At 45.7% G+C, this 20,051-nt stretch overlaps 2 protein-coding genes and 1 pseudogene across 3 annotated transcripts; 1 reads left to right on the top strand and 2 right to left on the bottom strand.

The window, feature by feature from the left end:
* Window positions 1–4,044: 4,044 nt before the first annotated feature.
* On the bottom strand, window positions 4,045–5,746 carry LOC103785478 (BET1 homolog). Its single transcript, XM_024929642.4, has one exon. The coding sequence runs from the start codon at window positions 5,744–5,746 to the stop codon at window positions 5,402–5,404; it is 345 nt and encodes a 114-aa protein (XP_024785410.1). The 3' UTR covers window positions 4,045–5,401.
* Window positions 5,747–6,341: 595 nt separating this feature from the next.
* Window positions 6,342–9,120, top strand: LOC100985207 (GTPase IMAP family member 5-like; annotated as a pseudogene).
* Window positions 9,121–9,259: 139 nt separating this feature from the next.
* On the bottom strand, window positions 9,260–18,457 carry GIMAP5 (GTPase, IMAP family member 5). 2 transcript variants are annotated; one of them, XM_008967933.4, is made up of 3 exons: window positions 17,838–18,457; window positions 14,623–14,671; window positions 9,260–13,363 (listed from the first exon to the last, which is right to left on the bottom strand). In XM_008967933.4, exons 2-3 carry the CDS (start codon window positions 14,663–14,665, stop codon window positions 12,483–12,485), a joined length of 924 nt encoding a protein of 307 aa, XP_008966181.1. In that variant the 5' UTR covers window positions 14,666–14,671; window positions 17,838–18,457; the 3' UTR covers window positions 9,260–12,482. The 2 variants fall into 2 exon arrangements, with proteins under 2 accessions (XP_008966181.1, XP_008966182.1); XM_008967934.5 differs by lacking the exon at window positions 17,838–18,457 and adding an exon at window positions 15,047–17,798.
* Between the last annotated feature and the right edge of the window lie 1,594 nt (window positions 18,458–20,051).

The following is a 20,051-nucleotide window of genomic DNA, read 5'->3' as shown; positions in this document are numbered from 1 at the left end:
AAGAGCCTATAAGACAGTGAGAGAGACTGCCTAGGAGAGGGAGGGTTGCTCCTAGGCCATCTGTAGACCTTGCAAGAAATTCCAGGACCTGGCAGATAACAAGGCTTGTTTTGTTTTCTTTCATTTTCTCTTCTCTCCCCCACCCCGACCCCCCAGTTCTACCAGTAACAATCTGTGCCAGCGTGGACAAGACACTTGATCTTTCTAAACCTCAGTTTCTTTATTCCTGAATTAGGAGAAAAAAATAATATACCCTAAAGTCCCAGATATGTGCTAACTGAAAATATGACTGATATTATATTTTTAAGAACCTAAAATCTGGAATAGAATGAGTTCAGATGGTACCCCTATGGTGATACTAATGAGCTCATTTCTTGTGTTTGTGCAAGAGCATTTTCATATATGCACATAGTGGCTGCTGCACCCTCTATGTGGGTACACATATGGCTTCCCCACAAATTGCAGGGCAAGGAAAGATCACCTGAACATCCTTCCACCACCCTGGTCTTCCCCAGAAGTTAGGGGATAGTCTTTGAAGGACAGGCTGAAAATTCACCTTTTGATTTCAATCTCATTTTATTCCCATGCCTTTTGTTGTTGACTATACCACTCCACTTGATGGAAATAGTTTCCATCTTAAAGAGGGGAGAAAGATTTCAGGAATAGGACTCAAGATGATCTGCAGTTATATATATATATATAATATATAAATATATAATATATAACTGTATGTATATATATACAGTTACGTTTATGTATATATTTTTCAAAGCAGTTTTAGAGTTACAGAAAAATGGGAATGAAAAATACTGAGAGTTCCCCTATACTCCTCACCTTTTGCCCCAGCAATTTTCCCTATTAGTAAATTCTTGGCTTAGTGTGGTTTATATATATATATATATAGAAGTAGTTAAAACTCCACTGTCCACAAGAATGAAGTCATAGATGGCAAGGGCTTTATTACTAGGCAGTTACCCTGACTCATAACCCTCTAACTGGCAGATCCTCACAACTGCACGTTATGTTTTTCTAATCAGCATGCCACTTATCTTTTGGAAACTCCAGTGAGGGAAGTAGAGAGAATATTATTGCTACTTTTGGCAAATGAGAGTAAGATAATCTGTCCAAGGTCAACCACTAGTTTCAGAGCATTTCACAGTTTTTCCAGTGGGGGTCTCCACCTTCCCCTTCTCCACCATGCCCCTCATAGTGGAGGGAACCATTCTTTACTCTCATTAGCTTAGAGATGATGCTCTCCCAGTTTGAGGCATGAGCTGCTCCCCTTCCTTCCTTCCTTCCTTCCTTCCTTCCTTCCTTCCTTCCTTCCTTCCTTCCTTCCTTCCTTCCTTTTTCTTTCTTTCTTTTTGAGACAGGGTCTCACCCTGTCACCCAGGCTGGAGTGCAGTGACACAATCATGACTCACTGCAACTTTGGCCTCCTGGGTTCAAGTGATCCTCCTACATCAGCCTCCTTAGTCGCTGAGACTATAGGCATGAACCACTGTGCCAGGCTAATTTTTTTTTTTTTTTGGTAGAGATGTGGTTTTACCATGTGGCCAGGGCTGGTCTTGAACTCCTGGGCTCAGGTGATCCTCCAGTCTCAGCCTCCCTCCTAAAGTGCTGGGAGTACAGGCATTAGCCACTGTGCCTGGACAGGTTAAACTGGTCCAACCATATTCCATGTGTGAGGCATTTAATACCATTTTAAAATGAATTAATGGAAGGATTGATGGATATAAGATGAGTGAGGTGAGTTGATGGCCAGCCCAGAATAGGCATTTTTTTTTTTTTTTTTTTGGAGGGGAGCGATGATAGTGCTGTCCAGAGGGCTGGTGTGGCACTTGGGTGGGGTTCTCTGTAGTGGTGGTTTGGGCTAGAGGGACAGCACTGTGACTGGAGAGGAAAAACTCCTCAATAAAATAATTGAGGCAAATGAGAACAATCCTGATGTTTCTGAGAAGCACCCTTTTCACTTCTCCTTCTGTTCAGGCTGGATTCCGAGACAGCAGCAATTTCAGGTTCTCCTTCTCGGAGGAAATGGCCCGCCACCAATCTCTTGGCCAAACACAGCACGTGAATAGCTTTGCTGCACGTATTCCCGGAAGGCTGATCCCTCTCAGCACACAGGGGCAGCCACAGATTCAGGCCCTACAGGCACTCAGTTTGCCCTGAAACACCTGAAAAAGCTGCCTTCTCCCGTTAATATCCTTTCACCCCCTCAATCTTGGGTGCAGACTTGGCCTCATGTCACTGCTGCTTTAGGAAACCCTGGAAATCTTAGTTTCCCGGTAGTTAAAAGGGGTAGATGGTATTACAAGACCGCCAAGTTCGCCAGGTCCCTGGCCTCCCCCAGTGTAGGAATATCCGCTTCCAAGTCCACCTACCCCTCTGCAGCTCTTTCAGCATCGCCTTATCTTCCCCTCACACACCTCTCCAGGCACCTACCAGTGCCACCTGTTTTCCTCTGATGCTCAGGAGCCCCTCCTTACCGGCTCCTGTGGAGACCACCGTTCAAGACAATCCAGGGGCAGCACATGAGAAAACAGAGAGTCTTGAGTTCCAAACCATCAGCATTGCAGCAAGATGGAGTGAAAAAAGGTTGGTTTTCCCATTTGCCTTCCCCCTCATGCAATCACATCTTTAAAAAATGTCCACCCCAATATCATTCTTGAAAAGAAAAGAATCATCCTTGGAAAGATGAGTTTTTTTTTTTTTTTTTTTGAGACAGAGTCTCACTGTGTCACCCAGGCTGGAGTGCAGTGGTGCAATCTCGGCTCACTGCAAACTCCGCCTCCTGGGTTCAAGCGATTCTCCCACCTCAGCTTCCTGAGTAGCTGGGATTACAGGCATGCGCCACCATACCTGGGTAATTTTTGTATTTTTAGTAGAGAAAGGGTTTCACCATGTTGGCCAGGCTGGTCTCGATCTCCTGTCTTCAGGTGATCCACCCACCTCGGCCTCCCAAAATGCTGGGATTACAGGCATGAGCCACTGCGCCCGGCTAAAAAGATGAGATTTATGTTCAGGTTTGCTCTTTCTCTGAATATCAGTAGCAATAATCAGTTTTGACTATTGGCCAGGTTTCTCCAGAGAAACAGAATATATCTATTAAGAGATATATATCTATTAAGAGATTTATATCTAGAAATTGGCTCATGTGATTTCGGGGTCTGGTATGTCCAAAATCTGTAGTACAGGTGGGCAGGCTGGACACTCAGCCAGGAGTAGACACTGCAGTCTTGAGGTGGAATTCCTTTTCTGGGAAATCGGTTATCGTCAGACTTTCAACTGCCTAGATGATTTCCCTCTATGTTATGGAAGGTAATTGTTACTTCACATTAACCACATCTGCAAAATACCCTCACAGCAACTCCTGGATTAGTGTTTGGTTAGATCATTGGGTACTATGGCCTTGCTAAGTGACACATAAGAATGACCATCACACTCAGTTTGAAGGGCCCTCTCACGGATTGCAGGATGACAGAAAGTGCTTTGGTTTCTATCCAAAACGTCAGCACTTGCTTGGGTGTAAAAGCAAGGCTTGAGTTGTGTCATCAGAGCTGTGGGTGGATAACTCTTATTTGAATTGTGCGTACTGTGGGACAGACTTTGCAACCAGATTAGATTAGCTTCCATGGGACCTGGCTAAAGAACAGAGAGATTCCAGGAGGCAGTACTGGTGCTAAAAATACCCTCGGAGCCACTTACAAAGAAATTACTAAATAGTTACCTCATAGAAAGTGAGTTTTGACATTTAGTACTTACATGAAAATGATTCCAAAATTATTTATTTATTAATTTATTTTCCCTGCTAAAGTAATCACTGGCCAATTTAACTGTGTCTCCGTTGGGGGGCAGGGAGCTAGATACCATCTTATGTAGCATGATCCCAAGGAACATTAGAAAATCCATTTATTCCAAAAACTTTTTTTCTTTATAAAAATATTTTATTTGAAAATTTATTTTTGGATCCTATAAACGGGTAAATTCCAAAATAGTAGTAATGCAGAGTTTTTAACAATATTTTAATGTTCCTTTTTACTCTAGTCTGCCTTTGTGTTTTTCTTTCCATAAACAAATACACTGGATTAAAGCAACAATACTCTTATATTCAAGTTCAGTGCTTGAGTTTCTTGAATACTATTTCCATTTAGAGTTTAGTAATTACTTAACTTCACATTATTCTGTCACAAATGATAATATATATATAGTCCTACCGATATAGTAAAAATCATAAAACTATTATAAGCCAAGTCAACAGAATTTATAAAGTTAATATAAAACAATAACTATACGGATACACGTGTGCATTGGTCCCTATTAAAACTATGCCAACATAACAAGCATTACTTAAAGAATGAGTTCTTTGGGCAGAGAGAAGTGATGGGTCACTATCATCAAAAATTATTAGGAAGATTATAGGTAAAAAGAAATCAGCCTATGATTTTAACTAAATAAAGGAGGAAACAGGAGTACATCATCACAGTTGATGCAGTTAGGAAAATTTAGTTACCATTCTATCACAGACTGGTTGACTACTTCTAGAACTACAGTCAGGCTCTTCAGGCATTCTGTTACTCTCTCACTAGAAGTTTCCTTACATGGGACATAAACCTACATTTATGATAACAACAGAACATGACAATGCTATTTAATCTGACAGTTAGCAAACAATAGAAAAACAACTTGGAAATTGGTGGAGCCACACGGTCTCATTGCCCCTGAAGATAGGGGGCAAAATGAGTCATCAAGAAACAGTATTCAATCAACCCAAAAGCTGATCAATGATAGACTGGATAAAGAAAACGTGGTACACATACACCATGGAATACTATGCAGTCATAAAAAGCAATTAGATCGTGTCCTTTGCAGGTATATGGATGAAGCTGGAAGCCATTATCTTCAGCAAACTAATGCAGGAACAGAAAACCAAACACCACATGTTCTCACCTGTAAGTGGGAGCTGAACAATGAGAACACACAGACACAGGGAGGGGACTAACACACACTGGGGCCTGTCAGGGGAGGGTGGGGTGGGGGGAGGGAGAGCATCAAGAAGAATAGCTAATTCGTGCCGGGCTATTAAGTGGCATGGTGATGGGTTGATAGGCTCAGCAAACCACCACGGCACACATTTACCCATGTAACTAACCTGCACATCCTGCACATGTACCTCAGAACTTAAAATAAAAAGAAAAATAAAAAACAGACAATATTCAAAGAGCACTGTATTATCTAATGTGATTTATATAACAAGCAACATGCAGCAATTTTCAATGGAAAATGCCATAGTGTTCGAAAACTAGGAATGTTTTGGTGCCGATTTTTATCAAAGTTGTACGCCAAGCCATTAAGTTGGAACAAATTCCAAATTCACAATTACTTGCATCACCTCAGTTTACTAATCCAATAAATGACAAAAGAAGACAAATAAATGAAACAGCATTGTAGAGCACAGCAGCTTTGTTTGGCTCCTTATGGATAAAATCTCCAGTTTGCCCATAGTTTTACCTAGAAATCCAGTTGTAGAATCAAATTGTGAATCCATTTCAGCTAATAATTTATTTTGGGTTTTAACTTCATGGCCTATTTCAATGGAAAAAGATTTTATAGCAGTTACTTTGCTTCTCAGACTTTCAGTGAGTGTCTCATTTTCTTCTTCACAGGCACTATACCCATTATTAGCATAGCCATCCTTCCCGGAGTTGTCAGGAGGTATTTCTTCACCCAGGCCTGCATGCTTCATTGTGCTAGAGGAGAGAGGGAAAAGGTGGGCACGGGAGGGTTGGGTGGGTAGGAAAGAGCTAGGGGTGACCCGGACTGCATCTTCAGTACCAGGGCCCCGTGGAACACCAACTTCTTCCCCTAAAGCACCATGACATCAGTCCAAAAAGTATTTTTTCAATTGACCTGGCATAGGCTCTGCAATTCTGCAATTAGAGACTCACTTTTTAGCATTAATGCCTTGAGCCTGTTACAAGGCAACTCACTGAAACTTTGCACACAGCAAGGTCCTCATGTTGCTCTGGAATGGGTTGTATGGGTTTTTCATAGTAGTGAAGCCTGAGAAGTCATTCTTCTGTGGGGCCTGGGTGGATTTTCTACCCGAGCACTGGACGTAGGAGGTAGAAGGAAAGGTATGGAGGGAACAATGCAAGGAGGTGAGGGGGCTTGATGAGAAGTGCCCCTGGGGTAGTGAGGTCCGAGTCTGTTTGAGGTAGGAATAGGGAAGCACCCATCCTCCTCTGTAGCATAAGGCATTGATCTGAGCCCGACAAATCAGTTCTTCTCTCCAATTACTGGATGTACACGCCCCTACTCCCCACCCCTAACCTGGACCCATGACAATCTCCTACTCTTGGGGTAAACAACCCATCCTGGTGTGTCTGGGACTTTCCCAGTTCAGCACTGAAAGTCCTTCAATCAGGGAATCCTCTCAGACCTGGGCCAACCAGGATGGTTGGTCACCCTTTGTACCACCATCACCATGGAAACATAGGGGAGAATTTCTTTTGTGAGTTTATTGAAGGTGGATGCTTTGCCGGGCACACTGTAGTTTGGGTACCAGCCCTGAGACCCTAAAAGTGGACAAGAACCCATGACAGCCAGATGTTCAGTTGGAAATAACTGCTGACTTTCTTGATCTGGGTGGACAGCATCCATCAGCCTTCCCTGCCTTCCATTCACTGCCTCCCATTAGCTAAATACAGGTGCTGGGAAACGCAGGCATGTGGTGCACTTTTGGGCTGTCTGTATGTTAAATACAGGTGCTGGGAAACGCAGGCATGTGGTGCACTTTTGGGCTGCCTGTATGTTAAATACAGGTGCTGGGAAACGCAGGCATGTGGTGCACTTTTGGGCTGCCTGTATGTTAAATACAGGTGCTGGGAAATGCAAGCATGTGGTGCATTTTGGGGCTGTCTGTATGTTCTTCAGCAGGAAGTCCAGGCTACTGCTGAGAATATCTGAAGTCAGCAGACCTGGTGTTAGTCTCAGCTCATCCCTTAAGTAATGTGTGACCTCAGCAGGGTTTTCTTTTCTTGCCCCAATTTCCTCATCTGTAAAATGTGATGCTTTGTGTTGGATATCACATCCGCCTCCAGTGTGAACAATCCATGTATGGTTTCCCCTCTAGGACAAAATAGAAGGGCTTCGAATGGGTGGAGAAGGTGCCTTCTGCACAGGCAAGGGAATTGCACTTGGTGAAGTTCTTATAAAGATCAAGGGTTGTAGACTCAGAACTGGGGGGCAAACTTCCCACCTGGCAGTGAAAGGCACAAGACTATATTCACCCACAACAAGGAAAACACATTTCCCCCCCAGAAATACAGCATATTAAGCTGTTAGCTGCCATCTTCTTTTCAGTGAGGACAAGATTTTCCAAATAAAACTCTGTGATCGTGAAAAATCGAGATGAGCCAGGGATGGGAGAGGAAGAAAACATGAGACAGACCTTGCAGTGGCCGAGGAAACGGCCTCCTGCCGGCCCCAGCCCAGGCCCTCAGGGTGGGAAGTGCATCGAGGGAAGGCCAGAAAGGGGCAGAGCTCAGCAGTCCCAAAGGGAAAGAGCCCTGGAGCTCTGGCCAGCTGGGTAATCCCACAAACACTGTGTGAGTCCCTCTATTCTCTGTACTTGGGGTCAGGTGATGGGAGCGGGGCTATGGGGTCCTCACTAACCCAGGGTGCCAGTGCCTCTGGATGCCTTTGCCTTCTGTCTTTTGGCACCTCCTCCTCAGAATGCAGTTTTTATACCCTCACTCTTCACCCGCTCTCACAGGCTGAGGAGAAGGCAGGTTGGCTCCAGGATCACTGCTGCTGCTGATCCTCCTGCGGGGCAAAACAGGCTGTGGGAAAAGCACCACAGGGAACAGCATCCTTGGCCAGCCTGTGTTTGAGTGCAAGCTGGGGGCCCAGTCAGTAGCCAGGACATGCCAGGTGGAGACAGGAACATGGAATGGGAGGAAAGTCCTGGTGGTCGACACGCTCTCCATCTTTGAGTCCAAGGTCCAGACTCAAGAGCTGTACAAGAACATCGGGGACTGCTACCTGCTCTCTGCCCTCGGGCCCCATGTGCTGCTTCTGGTGATCCAGCTGGGCGTTTCACTGCTCAGGACACAGTGGCCATCAGGAAGGTGAAGGAGGTTTTTGGGGCAGGGTCATGAGACATGTGGTCATCCTCTTCACCCACAAAGGGGACTTAGGGAGCCAGGCCCTGGATGGCTATGTAGCAAACATGGACAACCTCAGCCTGAAGGACCTGGTGCAGGAATGTGAGAGAAGGTACTGTGCCTTCAACAACCGGGCTGCCGGGGAGGAGCAGAGGCAGCAGCAGGCAGAGCTCCTGGCTGTGATCGAGAGGCTGGGGAGGGAGCGAGAGGGCTCCTTCTACAGCAATGACCTCTTCCTGGATGCCCAGCTGCTCCAGAGAGGCAGGGCTGGGGCCTGCCAAGAAGACTACAGGCAGTACCTGGCCAAGGTGGAACAGTAGGTGGAGAAGCAGAGGTGAGAGCTGAGGGAGGATGAGAGTAACTGGCCATGCAAGGTGCTCCTCAGCGTCAAACACCAGATGCTTTCTTAGGTTGTCATGTCTGCCTTTTTATTACATGTGGTTTGATTGTTCTTACCATTTTAATGAACTTTTGTATCACTTGTGGACACTGAGCATTTTAGGTGATTTCTACAGCCTGCCTTTTTTCTTTCCCAGAGTTGCCATCTCTGTTTATGTGTGTACAGCACTTTGCTTGCTTTTTACAGAATTTCCCTCCCAATTTATCTTCCTTGCATCAGACATATCATCAATTTTCCATCCAGTGCTTTTAGATAAATAAAATATTGTCTGGGTGTGGTGGCTCACTCCTGTAATCCTAGCACTTTGGGAGGCTAAAGTGGGTGGATCACTTGAGGTCAGGAGTTCAAGACCAACCTGGCCAACATGGTGAAACCCTGTCTCTACTAAAAATACAAAAATTAGCTGCAAAATCAGTTGAACCATGAGGTGGAGTTTGTAGTGAGCCGAGATCGAGCCACTGCACTCCAGCCTGGGCAACAGAGATTCTGTCTCAAAAAAAAAAAAAAAAAGAAAAGAAAAAAAAGAAAAAAAAAGAAAAAAAGAAAGAAAAACGAGTTCTTTTTTATTTTTTTTTTAAATTGTGAGTGTAAATCATAAACTGGCTGGGTACAGCTATGGAATATTTGGGGGCTTGCAGGAAGAAAGGTGCTTGGCTACGATGCTCTGAGAATGTCTCACCCTGGGCCCTGCTTTCTGCATTCCTGATGTCCAGGGAGAAATGTGCTATGTGAAAAGCTGCTGGCAGAATTCTTTACTTTATTCATAGATATGCTCAGATTTATTTGCAGGCTGAAAAGGTGATGCCCTGCCCCCACCTCAGAGAGCAAGGATGGTGAGATCCATCTGCTGAACCAAGCAGGGGACCCTGTAGGTATGGAGAAGGCTGGAGGAGAAGGGGCTGGACTTGGAGGAAAGAGAGCAAGGGGTTGCCGTGGCCGGCTGGGGCCTGCCTTGGGGAAAGCAAGGAGAGCAGCTGGGAAATGCAGGACCTGGGATGTCCCGGAGTAGGAGTTTTAAGGGCCAGAGAGCAGAAAACCTGGGCTCAGCAGACTATATGGTAGATGTCCCAGCTACTTATCTCACCTTTGCCGCATAGACAAAGGCCACTATGGATAAGATTGTAAGTGATGTGCAAGGCTGTGTCCCCTAGAACTTCATGAGCACTGAATTCTGAATTTCATGCAGTTTTCTTGTGTGAAGATGAAATGTTATTTTTCTTCTGATTTCTTCAACCATTTGGAAATGTAAACACCCTTCTTAGCTCACAGCTGTACAAAACAGGTGGTGGGCCAGATTTGGGCCGAGGGCTGTCATTTGTTTCACTGATTTCCCATTGTTGGCTGGGCTGAACTGCAATGCGATATCTCTAACCCGAAACTCAGTACCATCCAGGACAGTGACGTGTGATGTCCATGGGAATTTGAGGAAAGGGTGATATTCCCCATCTCAAGCAGCAAAGAGAAGAAGGCAGACATGGGGCTCAAGTATGGGCAGATCGGGAATTCAGTGGAAACAGGTAATCAGATGAAGAGGAAGTCCCTGGGTCCCTCCACCACACCTTCTTCTTTGTGTTCGGTAAGGGAGACCTGCAGCCATCCCGGACAGGCCATGGCTGGATGGGCAAGTGACTACTCTGGGGTGAGTCTGAGGTGCTCAGCTGTGATGCCCCTTAGCAGCATCCTCCAGCACTGCTGCTGGCAATGAAGCTCCATGTCTGGCTCCATGGCACTGACTCCTGCATCGTCTGGCACAGAACTGATTCCAAACATGTGCAGGGAGTATGTTGTGTGCCAGCTCCCCAAACCCTGGGAACCCTGAGTTCTCAGACTGAGGACCACCTCCTCAATTCAGTGTTCCCAAACTGCTCCAACTGAGCTTGACTTACTTAATTCAGTCCAGCTTCACAGACATTTATGATGTGAGTACTGAGGGCCAGGGTCAATGCCTGGCACCAGGAGTGTAAGATAAAAAATAACAGGCTTCTGCTCCCCAGGAGGGGTAGTGGGGTGGAGGGATGAAAGCACATAAAAGTGGGGCTGTAGGAGAAGGTTTCTTTTGGAAGCAATGTCAGCAAGAAGGAGACAACGGCAGGCTCTGCAGCAGCTTCCTAGATGGGGTGATGCTAAGCTGACTGGGAACATCCTTGCCTCTTGGGGAAGTCACTGGAGGCTGAGGGACACGTGATTAAGGAAGGGGATGGGAGTCAGCACACGGGAGGAGGGGTGCACGGGGGGCTGGGGCTGGGTGGGGATGGGGGGTCTGGGCCTCATTCTTAGGATTCAAGGGTGCCTTCTGGAATCCTCCCTGGAGGCTTCTGAGCAGGTTGGTGTGTCTTGGGAAAATCAGGTGGCAGCTGGGTTGTATAAGTATAAGCCTGGGGACAGGGATAACATTCGGAGGAAATCAGCACCTGCACTCCAGCAGTAGCAGTGGGGATGGACAGGACAGATTCAGGAGAGGTGAGGAGGTGTCCTGCGGTGTGGTCTCTGATGGCAACATTGGGAGGGAACTCACCTCTGTCCTGGATGGCTTTTGAAATGTGGTTCCCTTCACTGCAGCAGCCCTGCAGAGGAGGAGTGGGCCGAGCCAAGGGAGACAAAGACTGCATATAAGTGTGGTGACCTTGAAGCCTCTGGAAACTGGTCCAGTACATGTTGTCTGGGCTCTCCCTCCCTCCAGGGAGGCACTCTTGATTGACATAGCCATGATCTTAAGAAAGCATTACAGAGCGGCGCTGCCAGAGTAGCTTCCTTCCAGCGTGGGGATGGTCCACTCCTGGGTCGCCCAGTCCACACTCCCTCTACTAACAAGGAATCGCTTTCATGGTGAGCACGATTGCCTGGTACCCAGTCAACAACCTGTCCCCCACCCCAACCCTGTGGACATTGACTTCCAAAGAAATAGAGCTGGAGAGTTGATCCAAGGACATTTTACAGTGGAGAAGGAGAAAGAGTTTGGTTAACCTTTCTCATGTGTGAACATTTGCCAAAGTGATTCCTTGCAGAGCATTGAAATGTGAGCTGTGTTTCTTTTGGGCCCCTGGCCAAACTGAGAAGAAAGCACAGAGAAAACCCTGCGTACAGGGCACCCCATTTCCTTGACCCTCTCCCACTGCCATTCGTCAATGCAATCCATCCATCTGAAAGTGTTTTGCTTTACTCAGAGTTCAGGGAATGTCCACTATGTGGCAGGCACTTCAGTAGGAGTAGGAGGTTCTTCCTAATTTTAAGAACAAGAAAAGCCAACCCTGTTCCTTTATTCTAGATGCCACTTGCTCAAAGGAAGCATGTGGACTGGGAAGTTCCAACAGATTTAAAGGATAAAAAGGAATGTGGAGAAATTTTTATTACTTTGAATGTTTTAGAATGCAGGTAGAAGAGACCCGGAGCTCAAATAGCTTAAATAAGTAGGAAATTTATTGGCTAATACAACTGGAAATGTGGAGATAGGGCAGGCTGCAGGGCTGGTGGCTCAGGGCTCAGGTGGCCCCAACTCTCTGTGCTGCTCTGAGGCACTGCCTTCAATCTCAGGTTGGCAGCACAAAGCTGCTGAGAGTCCCAGTGTCACGCCCAGACCCCACAATGCCAGGGAGGAAGACAGGTTCTATCTAAGGAGAGATCTTCCATCCCCACCTCTGCGGACTTTTACTCACTTCTCAGGGACCTGCATGGGATCTCAGGCCCGTTCCTGAAGCAGTCGTTGGCAGACAGAGTGGAATAGTGTTTACAGCAGGCAGGCAGCCTTGGAGTGGAGGCACACAGCTCCAAGTCTATCAGGAAGAAGGGGAAATGGGAGCTGCACAGACAGCAAGCAGCATGCTCCACAGACCACGAGGATCTGAGTCTGAATTGGTGATTATTAGAACAATGACTCCATGGGGTGATACATTAGAAGTGCTCCAGGGTCCAGAGATTTAAATGTAATGAAAGATGAACAGAAAAATAATGAAAAAAAGTATGCTGCACAACAATAGAAAAACAAAAATCTCATAATGCAAAAGCATCAAGTGTTTGACTCTGAGGAGTGCCTTGTATGCCCAGTTACTCTCGTTCTCCCTCAGCTCTTGCTTGTGCTTCTCCACCTGCCATTCCACTTTGGCCTGGTACTGCCTGTAGTCTTCCTGGCAGGCCCCAGCTCCAGTTCTTTGGAGCAGCTGGGCATCCAAGAAGAGGTCATTGCTGTGGAAGGAGCCCTCTCGCTCCCTCCCCAGCCTCTCAATCACAGCCAGGAGCTCTGCCTGCTGCTGCCTCTGCTCCTCCACAGAGCCCCAGTTGTTGAAGGCACAGTACCTTCTCTCACACTCCCGCACCAGGTCTTTCAGGCTGCAGTTGTCCGTGTTTGCTACATAGTCATCCAGGGCCTGGCCCCCTAAGTCCTCTTTGTGGGTGAAGAGGATGACCACATGTCTCATGGCCCCTGCCCCAAAGACCTCTTTCACCTTCCTGATGGCCACTGTGTCCTGAGCAGTGAAACGCCCCAGCTGGATCACCAGAAGCAGGACGTGGGGCCCCGGGGCAGAGAGCAGGTAGCAGTCCCCGATGTTCTTGTACAGCTCTTGGGTATCAGCCTGTGACTCAAAGATGGAGGGCGTGTCAACCACCAGGACTTTCCTCCCGTTCCATGTTCCTGTTTTCACCTGGCACGTCCTGGTCACTGACTGGGCCCTCAGCTTGGACTCAAACACGGGCTGGCCAAGGATGCTGTTCCCTGTGGCACTTTTCCCGCAGCCTGTTTTGCCCACTAGGATAATCCTCAATGCCGGTGGTGTTGCAGACAAGTTATCTTCTGATCTACCTGTAGAAAACGAAGTTTTGTATCTTACTAAGTTAATGATTCTTAAGACTGTTAGGTCATTGTTCATGGTTATCTCATGAAAGCTATGAACGTCCTCCCCAGAATGACAGACATATTTATGTGTACATAAAAGTGTGCATACAACTATAGGTGAATCTTGCATGTAGAAAGCCCCATTGGAAGCCCATGCTTGGATCCACAGCCAGGAGTTAGAACTGTTGCATTAAGGGAATGCTTTAAGCACTTCATCTGGATTGTGGCAAATAGAGCTTTCCTGAAAGAAAATGGTCCTTGTGTTTTCCCCTGCGTGGTGTTTAGGCCAGCTCCATGGAGAATTATTAGAAGGAGGCAGGGGATAAGTAGTTACAAGTGAGAAAATCCAATTACTTCTCTTTCACCCACACATTTCCAGGCACACTTGTATAGACACACTCCACACATTCATCCCAGTCTTGAGGGTCAAGGAGGTCTCCACTGGCAGATCTATAGTGACCCACTGCCGGGGGTCAGCTGCCTGTCCCTGGGTCTGTGCCCTCTGGATAGGGAGTGAAATGTTTGAAATTGAGATGACATAGGTTGTAGTTAATGTTAGGGCAGCGTCTGGGAGATGACCCTAGGGTGGATGGCTCAAAAAGGTGGAAGATAAGCTCAATAGAAGCATGTGTGTTGAAAAGCTCATCTATGTGGCTGATTGAAGCACACAAAATTATAGCAGAAGTGGTGTTGGAGAGGGTGACACTGGGGCAGGAGCGAAAATCTTCAAGGCACGAAGAGGGGAGAACCTGTGGATTTCTAGAGCCCAAATGAATTCGAAGTGCATTTTAGGCTCTTAAAAATCTATTATTTTATTTCTCCCACTCTGGGTTAGTTCTTCCTTTTCTTAAGTTATTTTGTGGTGTTTTGTAGCAAGCACAATGACTAAATCCCTATGGGGACCTTTTTTTTTTTGAGCTGGCAGCAGACAAAGAAAGATAAAACATATTCACCATTTGCTTCCAGACCCTTCAACCTATGACTTGGTTTCCTTTCCACATTTCCCACATACCTGATGCAGGGAGAGCATCACACTATGGTGTGTGTGTGTGTGTCTGTGTGTGTGTGTGATGGTTTGATCACACACACACGATGATAGTTGCCTTTATCTTCTTCATTTAAAATGAATGGGTTTCTGCCACTGTGTTTTAGGTGGGGGTAGATGGGGAGAGAATTGTGATTCTCCCAAGTGTCTGGGGCTCTTGAGAACTTCAAGACTTTCTTACCTTCAGCCATAGTTCCATATTTGCCCTTCTGGAATCCTCCCATTCTCTCCTGGAATAAAAACAGGAAAAGGATAAAAAGCAGATGTACATTTGGGAGCTGGTAGAGCCTGAGGGCACCTCAATTCAGACATCTAAGAATAATCATTCTCAAATGAGCCACTTCCATCCCTAATTTTCTAACTTATACTTTACTTTGAAACATCTGTAAATAACTTTAAACAAAGCAGGTGATGTTAGATGTTAGGTTATGCTGAAATAGTGCATGATTGCTTCCCTCCCCTCAACTTACAGAAAATCAGGAAATATTTTGAAGCAAATCAGTTGATTATCTCCCCCAACCAGAAAGGCATGAAATGGAGAAAGCATTCTTCTATGGAACAAAGAGTAGGCATTAAAAAAAATGAAATTAAAGTAACAAACTTACCAGAATAGAGAAAACAAAAATTGCCTTGCTGTAAATAAGATTGGTTTATTTGAAGTAGTGGAAACTTCCAGTCCCAGAAAGTCTTTGTGTCAAATGGACATTCCAGCGGCGGAGAGGAAATTACAAGGTACTGTCCAGTGGGAGGATGGAAGTGGGGATCAGGGACACGAAGAACTGACATGAGAGGAAATGGTATAGGGGGACCGGTATGACCGCCTTCCCACCCTGACGGTTGGTGGAGAGGAGGTAGTGAGGTGACTGAAGAGAAAGAATCAACTTCAGGCCGAATTCAAGAACAACTCATTTCCTGCTCCGGGTTTCCAGCATTGTGCAACAGTATTGGGGATGTACATTTTCCAGGTGACTGGTTATTGCCAAATATGACTCCCAGGGAGTCGAGTTAACTCCTATTTGCACCACCCATTTATAAGAAGTCCCCAAATCTTCACAGGCACTTGGTAATATTACACTTTTAATTTCCTGTCATCCTTATGGGCATAAATAAGGATGTCTTAATTGGCTTAAACTTACATTTTACTGATTATCATTAAATTAAAAACAGTTTTCATGTTTTATTTGCTATTTCGGTTATTTATAAACTTCAATTTTTAATAACTTCTGTGATTTCTGTCTTTTCCACATTTTTCTATTCATTCAGTGGATTTTCTTGGCCTTCTTTAGGTCGAGAAATCTATTTTTATATTATCAGAATGTATTAAGACAGCTTCCTGCCTCCCTCCCTTTCCCTTCTTTCTTTTCTTCCTCCTTTCCTCTTTACCCTCCCCTCCCTCCTTTCTTTCTTTTTCTTAAGCCCAGAGAAGAACATTTTCCTCTCTCCCACACCCTGTTCTCGTCTCTGGTAAATTATGCTTCTGGCTTTTGCTAAAATAGCACCAGTTCCCTGACATCCTCTCTACTTTAGATGACGTTTTCTGAGGTTTGGAATCAACATAATGATGTGGTAAGGGTCAAGATGACAGTGGTAATGATATTGATTATGAACATCATAATTGCAATAAGCCTCTGTGAATATATTTATAATTTTCAAAGTTATTTCATCCTTCTTATTTTAATTGCTCTCTCAAATTCCCTGTGATGTGATCAAAACTGATCTTAAAATTTCTATTAAAATGCAAGGAAACTGAGCATTAAATGACCTGCCAAAGGTCACATATTTACAATGGAGCTAGCATCAGGAAATGGCTCCTTTTGCTGTGTATTGTCCTTGATTCCACAGGCGGAAAAAGAGACTTTTCCAAAAAAGTCAACAAACCTCTTGGAACGTGTACAATGCTGCCACTCCCTGGTCAGGAGACAAATTAATTGGACAGCTAGAAGCCTACCATAAAACCAACACACAGAATTTTATTGCAAAATCTTGAGTGCATTTCTTATAAAAGGTTATTCAAAAATAAAATTGCTGGTGGCAGGAGTTTCTCTGAATTGAGGTCTTTTCTTTTAAAACAGCCAATTGCCTGTCACAAAAGCCAGTCAAACTATGTTATGTTAGCCAATGAGCAGCAACAATAGCTCTCCCAATCCAAGCTTTCTGAGTGGATCAGGCTGCATTGAGGAATATATTTTTTGGCAGATATTCACAAATAACAAAGTGTTCACAGGTGAGTCAGAAAGGATACTGATGGCAATGCTAAAATGAGTCATGGAGATTATAAAAGAACTGAATAGAGCGTGGTGGACACACCGTAGGCTTGAAGGAATGTGATACGTGTTGGTCTACAGGGCAGACAAAAGTGGAGGAATTGAGAATGAAGACAGGCGTCTTCTCCAAAGGAAAAATTTTACTAATCGTCCCACAAAAGAGACCAAAGTTCATGAGAGATTGGAAGGCAGTGTGCAAGCAAGACAGTAGCAGCCTCTGGCAAGCTGGTGGGAGGGTCTGGCTCAGGGAAAAGGGTGAAGCAAATGAACAAAATGCACATTCCGATTTGAAAATTGCATGAACCTGATTTTACCATGAGAAGAGCTTATTTTAGCAAATTACAAGAAAGCAGCCTCTTCCATACTATTTTAGAAAAGATCAAACCACTTCTTGTCTTCCTTGTTCATAAGTATTTCCTTCACCCATCTGCCCCAGCCCATGTATTTCCAGGTATTGGAATCATGTGTTTTGCGGTTTGGTGTGCATCCGGCAGGGTGTCATAGGAAAAATGTGGGGCATCTGGGGGAGCATGGGGTAGTTTTCAGAAGTTGAAAGTCACAAGACAAGGTCCACTCAGGGGTCTTGTTTGGAACATGAGGCTCCTGGGGTGGGAAAATATCCCACATTTGCCCTGGGGAGCCCTAAGAATCCATCCTCAGCTCCCAGGCTTGTCTGAGACATGGTACGTGTCTGGCTGGTCTGGGACAGGAGAAATTAGGAGGGTAAAATTGAGAAGAATGCCCCGGCATGCTAGGGGAGATGGGGGAAAGCCTATCACCCTCTGGGAGCTTCAGTTCTCCCATCTGTCCCACTGATGAGAGGATCAGTTCAGCCTTACAACCTGAGAGTTTCATGGAGATCGACTTGGCTAAGTAATGGGCAATGGGGCAGCAAAGCCCGCTGTCCTGGGACTGGGCTGTGAGTGCAGGCACAGATTCTTCAGGCTGTGCTCCACCAGCTGTGCACCTGCTGATGCCCGCAACACTCATCACCATTGCCCCGTTTTACTGACCAGCGAACCCAGAAGTGAGGGGATCTGTGTAAGGTCATGTCAGAAATGAACAGCTGTGACCAAACTGTGATCCTTTCAATTCCCAAAGTCTCTGTGAGCATAAACCCAGTTCTCCTTACCAGAAACGGCTGTTGTGCCCTGTCCTCCAGGGTGGCAGTCACTGAGGCTCTGGCCGGCTGGTCCTCTCTCAGGAAGGTGAAGTGGCAGCAGAGAGAGCCCTGCTCTGCGTCTGTGTGCGGGGATGCTGTTCACAGGGCTGAGGGAGGTTGAGCAGACGCAGTTAAGGAGGAGCCATGTGCTGGGGCTGAAAGCTCCGTGACTCAGCTGCACAAAAAGAAAAGTAGAGATTATGGAATGTGTCCCCCACACCTCTGCGGACTAGGACACCCTGGTGTTGGCTGGAAACTGATTGGGAACAAGACCCTGAAAACCAGCCGAATGCAGCGATGTGCTGCTTCCTTAACGGGTCACTTCCTGTCATGAGCCTGCCCTGGGACAGTGTGCCCCATCCCATTTCCTTTTTTTTTTGTTTTTTTTGACTGTTTCAAGCAAGCAGTATTTGGAAGAAGGAGATATGAAGGGAATTACAGACTCTCCCACTTCCAAGTTCAGAAAAGGCCCCTAGTGACTGGAAAGTTCTGGGCAGCAGCTGCTGCCCTCAGCACCCATCACCGGGGCACCTGCTCCTCCCAGCACTCTTGGGCCCCTTCTCACAGGCTCTGCTTCTGGAAAGTTTCTGCTAACCAGGATCAGAAAGGCACTCTGGTCCACAGAGGACCAGAACAAGCCCTTGCAGGGTTTGACTCTGGGCTCGTGACTGACCCTGGTAAGCTGTCTGGCACGTGATGGAGCCCACCCTGTGGGGACATTGTGGAGTCTACGTGTCAGTTTATCTGGTAAGGGTTGAAAGCAGGGTGATAGAACCTCTATTTTTGAATTGATTGCCATTTAAGGCTAGAGCAGTGGACATAAACCTGATTGCCATTTAAGGTTAGGGTAGTGGACATAAACCTGATTGCCATTTAAGGTTAGGGCAGTGGACATAAAGCAATTATGCGATGGAGAACACAGTGGGACTTAGGCGGAGGGCCGTCATGGCCCAGAGAATCCCCATATCCTTCTCTGTTGACATTTGAAGTGGGGCTTACAGTCATATGGTAACAATTGTCTAAGACTTGATGGGAAAACAATTTTAAACAATCTCCTGCCACCCCAGAAAACCTCTCCACAGAGGCAGAAGAGAAAGAAAACAATTTTATTATTGAATGTCCATTGAACCAGAATGTGATCTGGATCCCAGACAATTCAGGAAGAGATTGCAAAGACGGAGAGGGATGCCACCTGGTTATACAGCCAGGCAGGTGCCACCCATTACACACGTGTTTTCAAGTTAAACCATAACTAGTCCTCAAGTAAGAGGACTTGACAGCACCCTTTGTCATGCATAGTTCATCCTAAATTCACTCAGTAATAATCTGTGTTAGCTAATTGTCTTTCCAGAGGAAAAGTAAACTTCTCACATCCTCTATGGCAAGAGGAAGATTTGCAACTCAGAAAGGTGCTGGCAGATGTCAGGCTCCTACCTAAGTTAGGCTCCTAAATTAGGCCCCTATTTTCACACAGAGACTGGGAGGTGGGGACGCTACCTTCCTTGATGTTTGCATTTCAAAGGGATGGCTTCCAGATGCTCTACAGACAGCCCTGGGCTGTCAAACAGCGTTTAAAAAGATTTGCATTACAAAGGGTAGAGAAAGATTTCACACTTACAAGGTTTCTAAAGAAAATGCTCTAAGAAGGGAGGGGTAATTCTTTTCCACTTTATTTTTTCCCCAGAAAAGAGAATTAATGTTTTCTCCTTATTTTTGATTTTTATTCGCCCTTACACTTTTAAATTCTTCAAGGACTTTCAACCTAGTCAGCACTCATAATTTATGTGAATTGAGCAGAGCAGGGCAGAAAGTGGGCTGTAATCTGACCAGGATTTCACCCTTGCTAGATAGGGACCAGGTACTCCCCCAGCACCTGGCTGGAATCTCTCAAAAACTTGACCAACAGAGTTCACATCAAAATCTTATAAACAGTGAGGGGCACCGAAGCTAACCATTCCCATCAATGTAGCAAATTCACTGAATTCTGGCGACATCTTCAAACTCCTTCTCTTCTTTCCTTTTGGTTTGAACTATTTGCAAACATTATTTTTATCCACTGAACTGAGTGCTCTGGCACCCCAGCTAAGGACTGATTTTCTGCTTTGAGTTCTGTTCTCTAAGTCTTATCTCTTCTCTAGCAGTTCCCAGGCTCCTCTTATGGCTCAAAGAGACCCCAGGGAGTCA

Source organism: Pan paniscus, chromosome 6 (genome assembly GCF_029289425.2).
Source record: "Pan paniscus chromosome 6, NHGRI_mPanPan1-v2.0_pri, whole genome shotgun sequence".
In the NCBI taxonomy this organism is placed as follows: domain Eukaryota; kingdom Metazoa; phylum Chordata; class Mammalia; order Primates; family Hominidae; genus Pan; species Pan paniscus.
This window is presented reverse-complemented; position numbering and strand designations above follow the sequence as displayed.

Coding starts and splice junctions, on each gene's coding strand:
- LOC103785478 (XM_024929642.4), bottom strand. CDS start 5,746: ATGAAGCATGCAGGCCTGGGTGAAGAAATACCTCCTGACAACTCCGGG.
- GIMAP5 (XM_008967933.4), bottom strand. CDS start 14,665: ATGGGAGGATTCCAGAAGGGCAAATATGGAACTATGGCTGAAG. Junction 13,364..14,622: donor ATATGGAACTATGGCTGAAG/GTAAGAAAGTCT, acceptor CGTTTTCTACAG/GTAGATCAGAAGATAACTTG.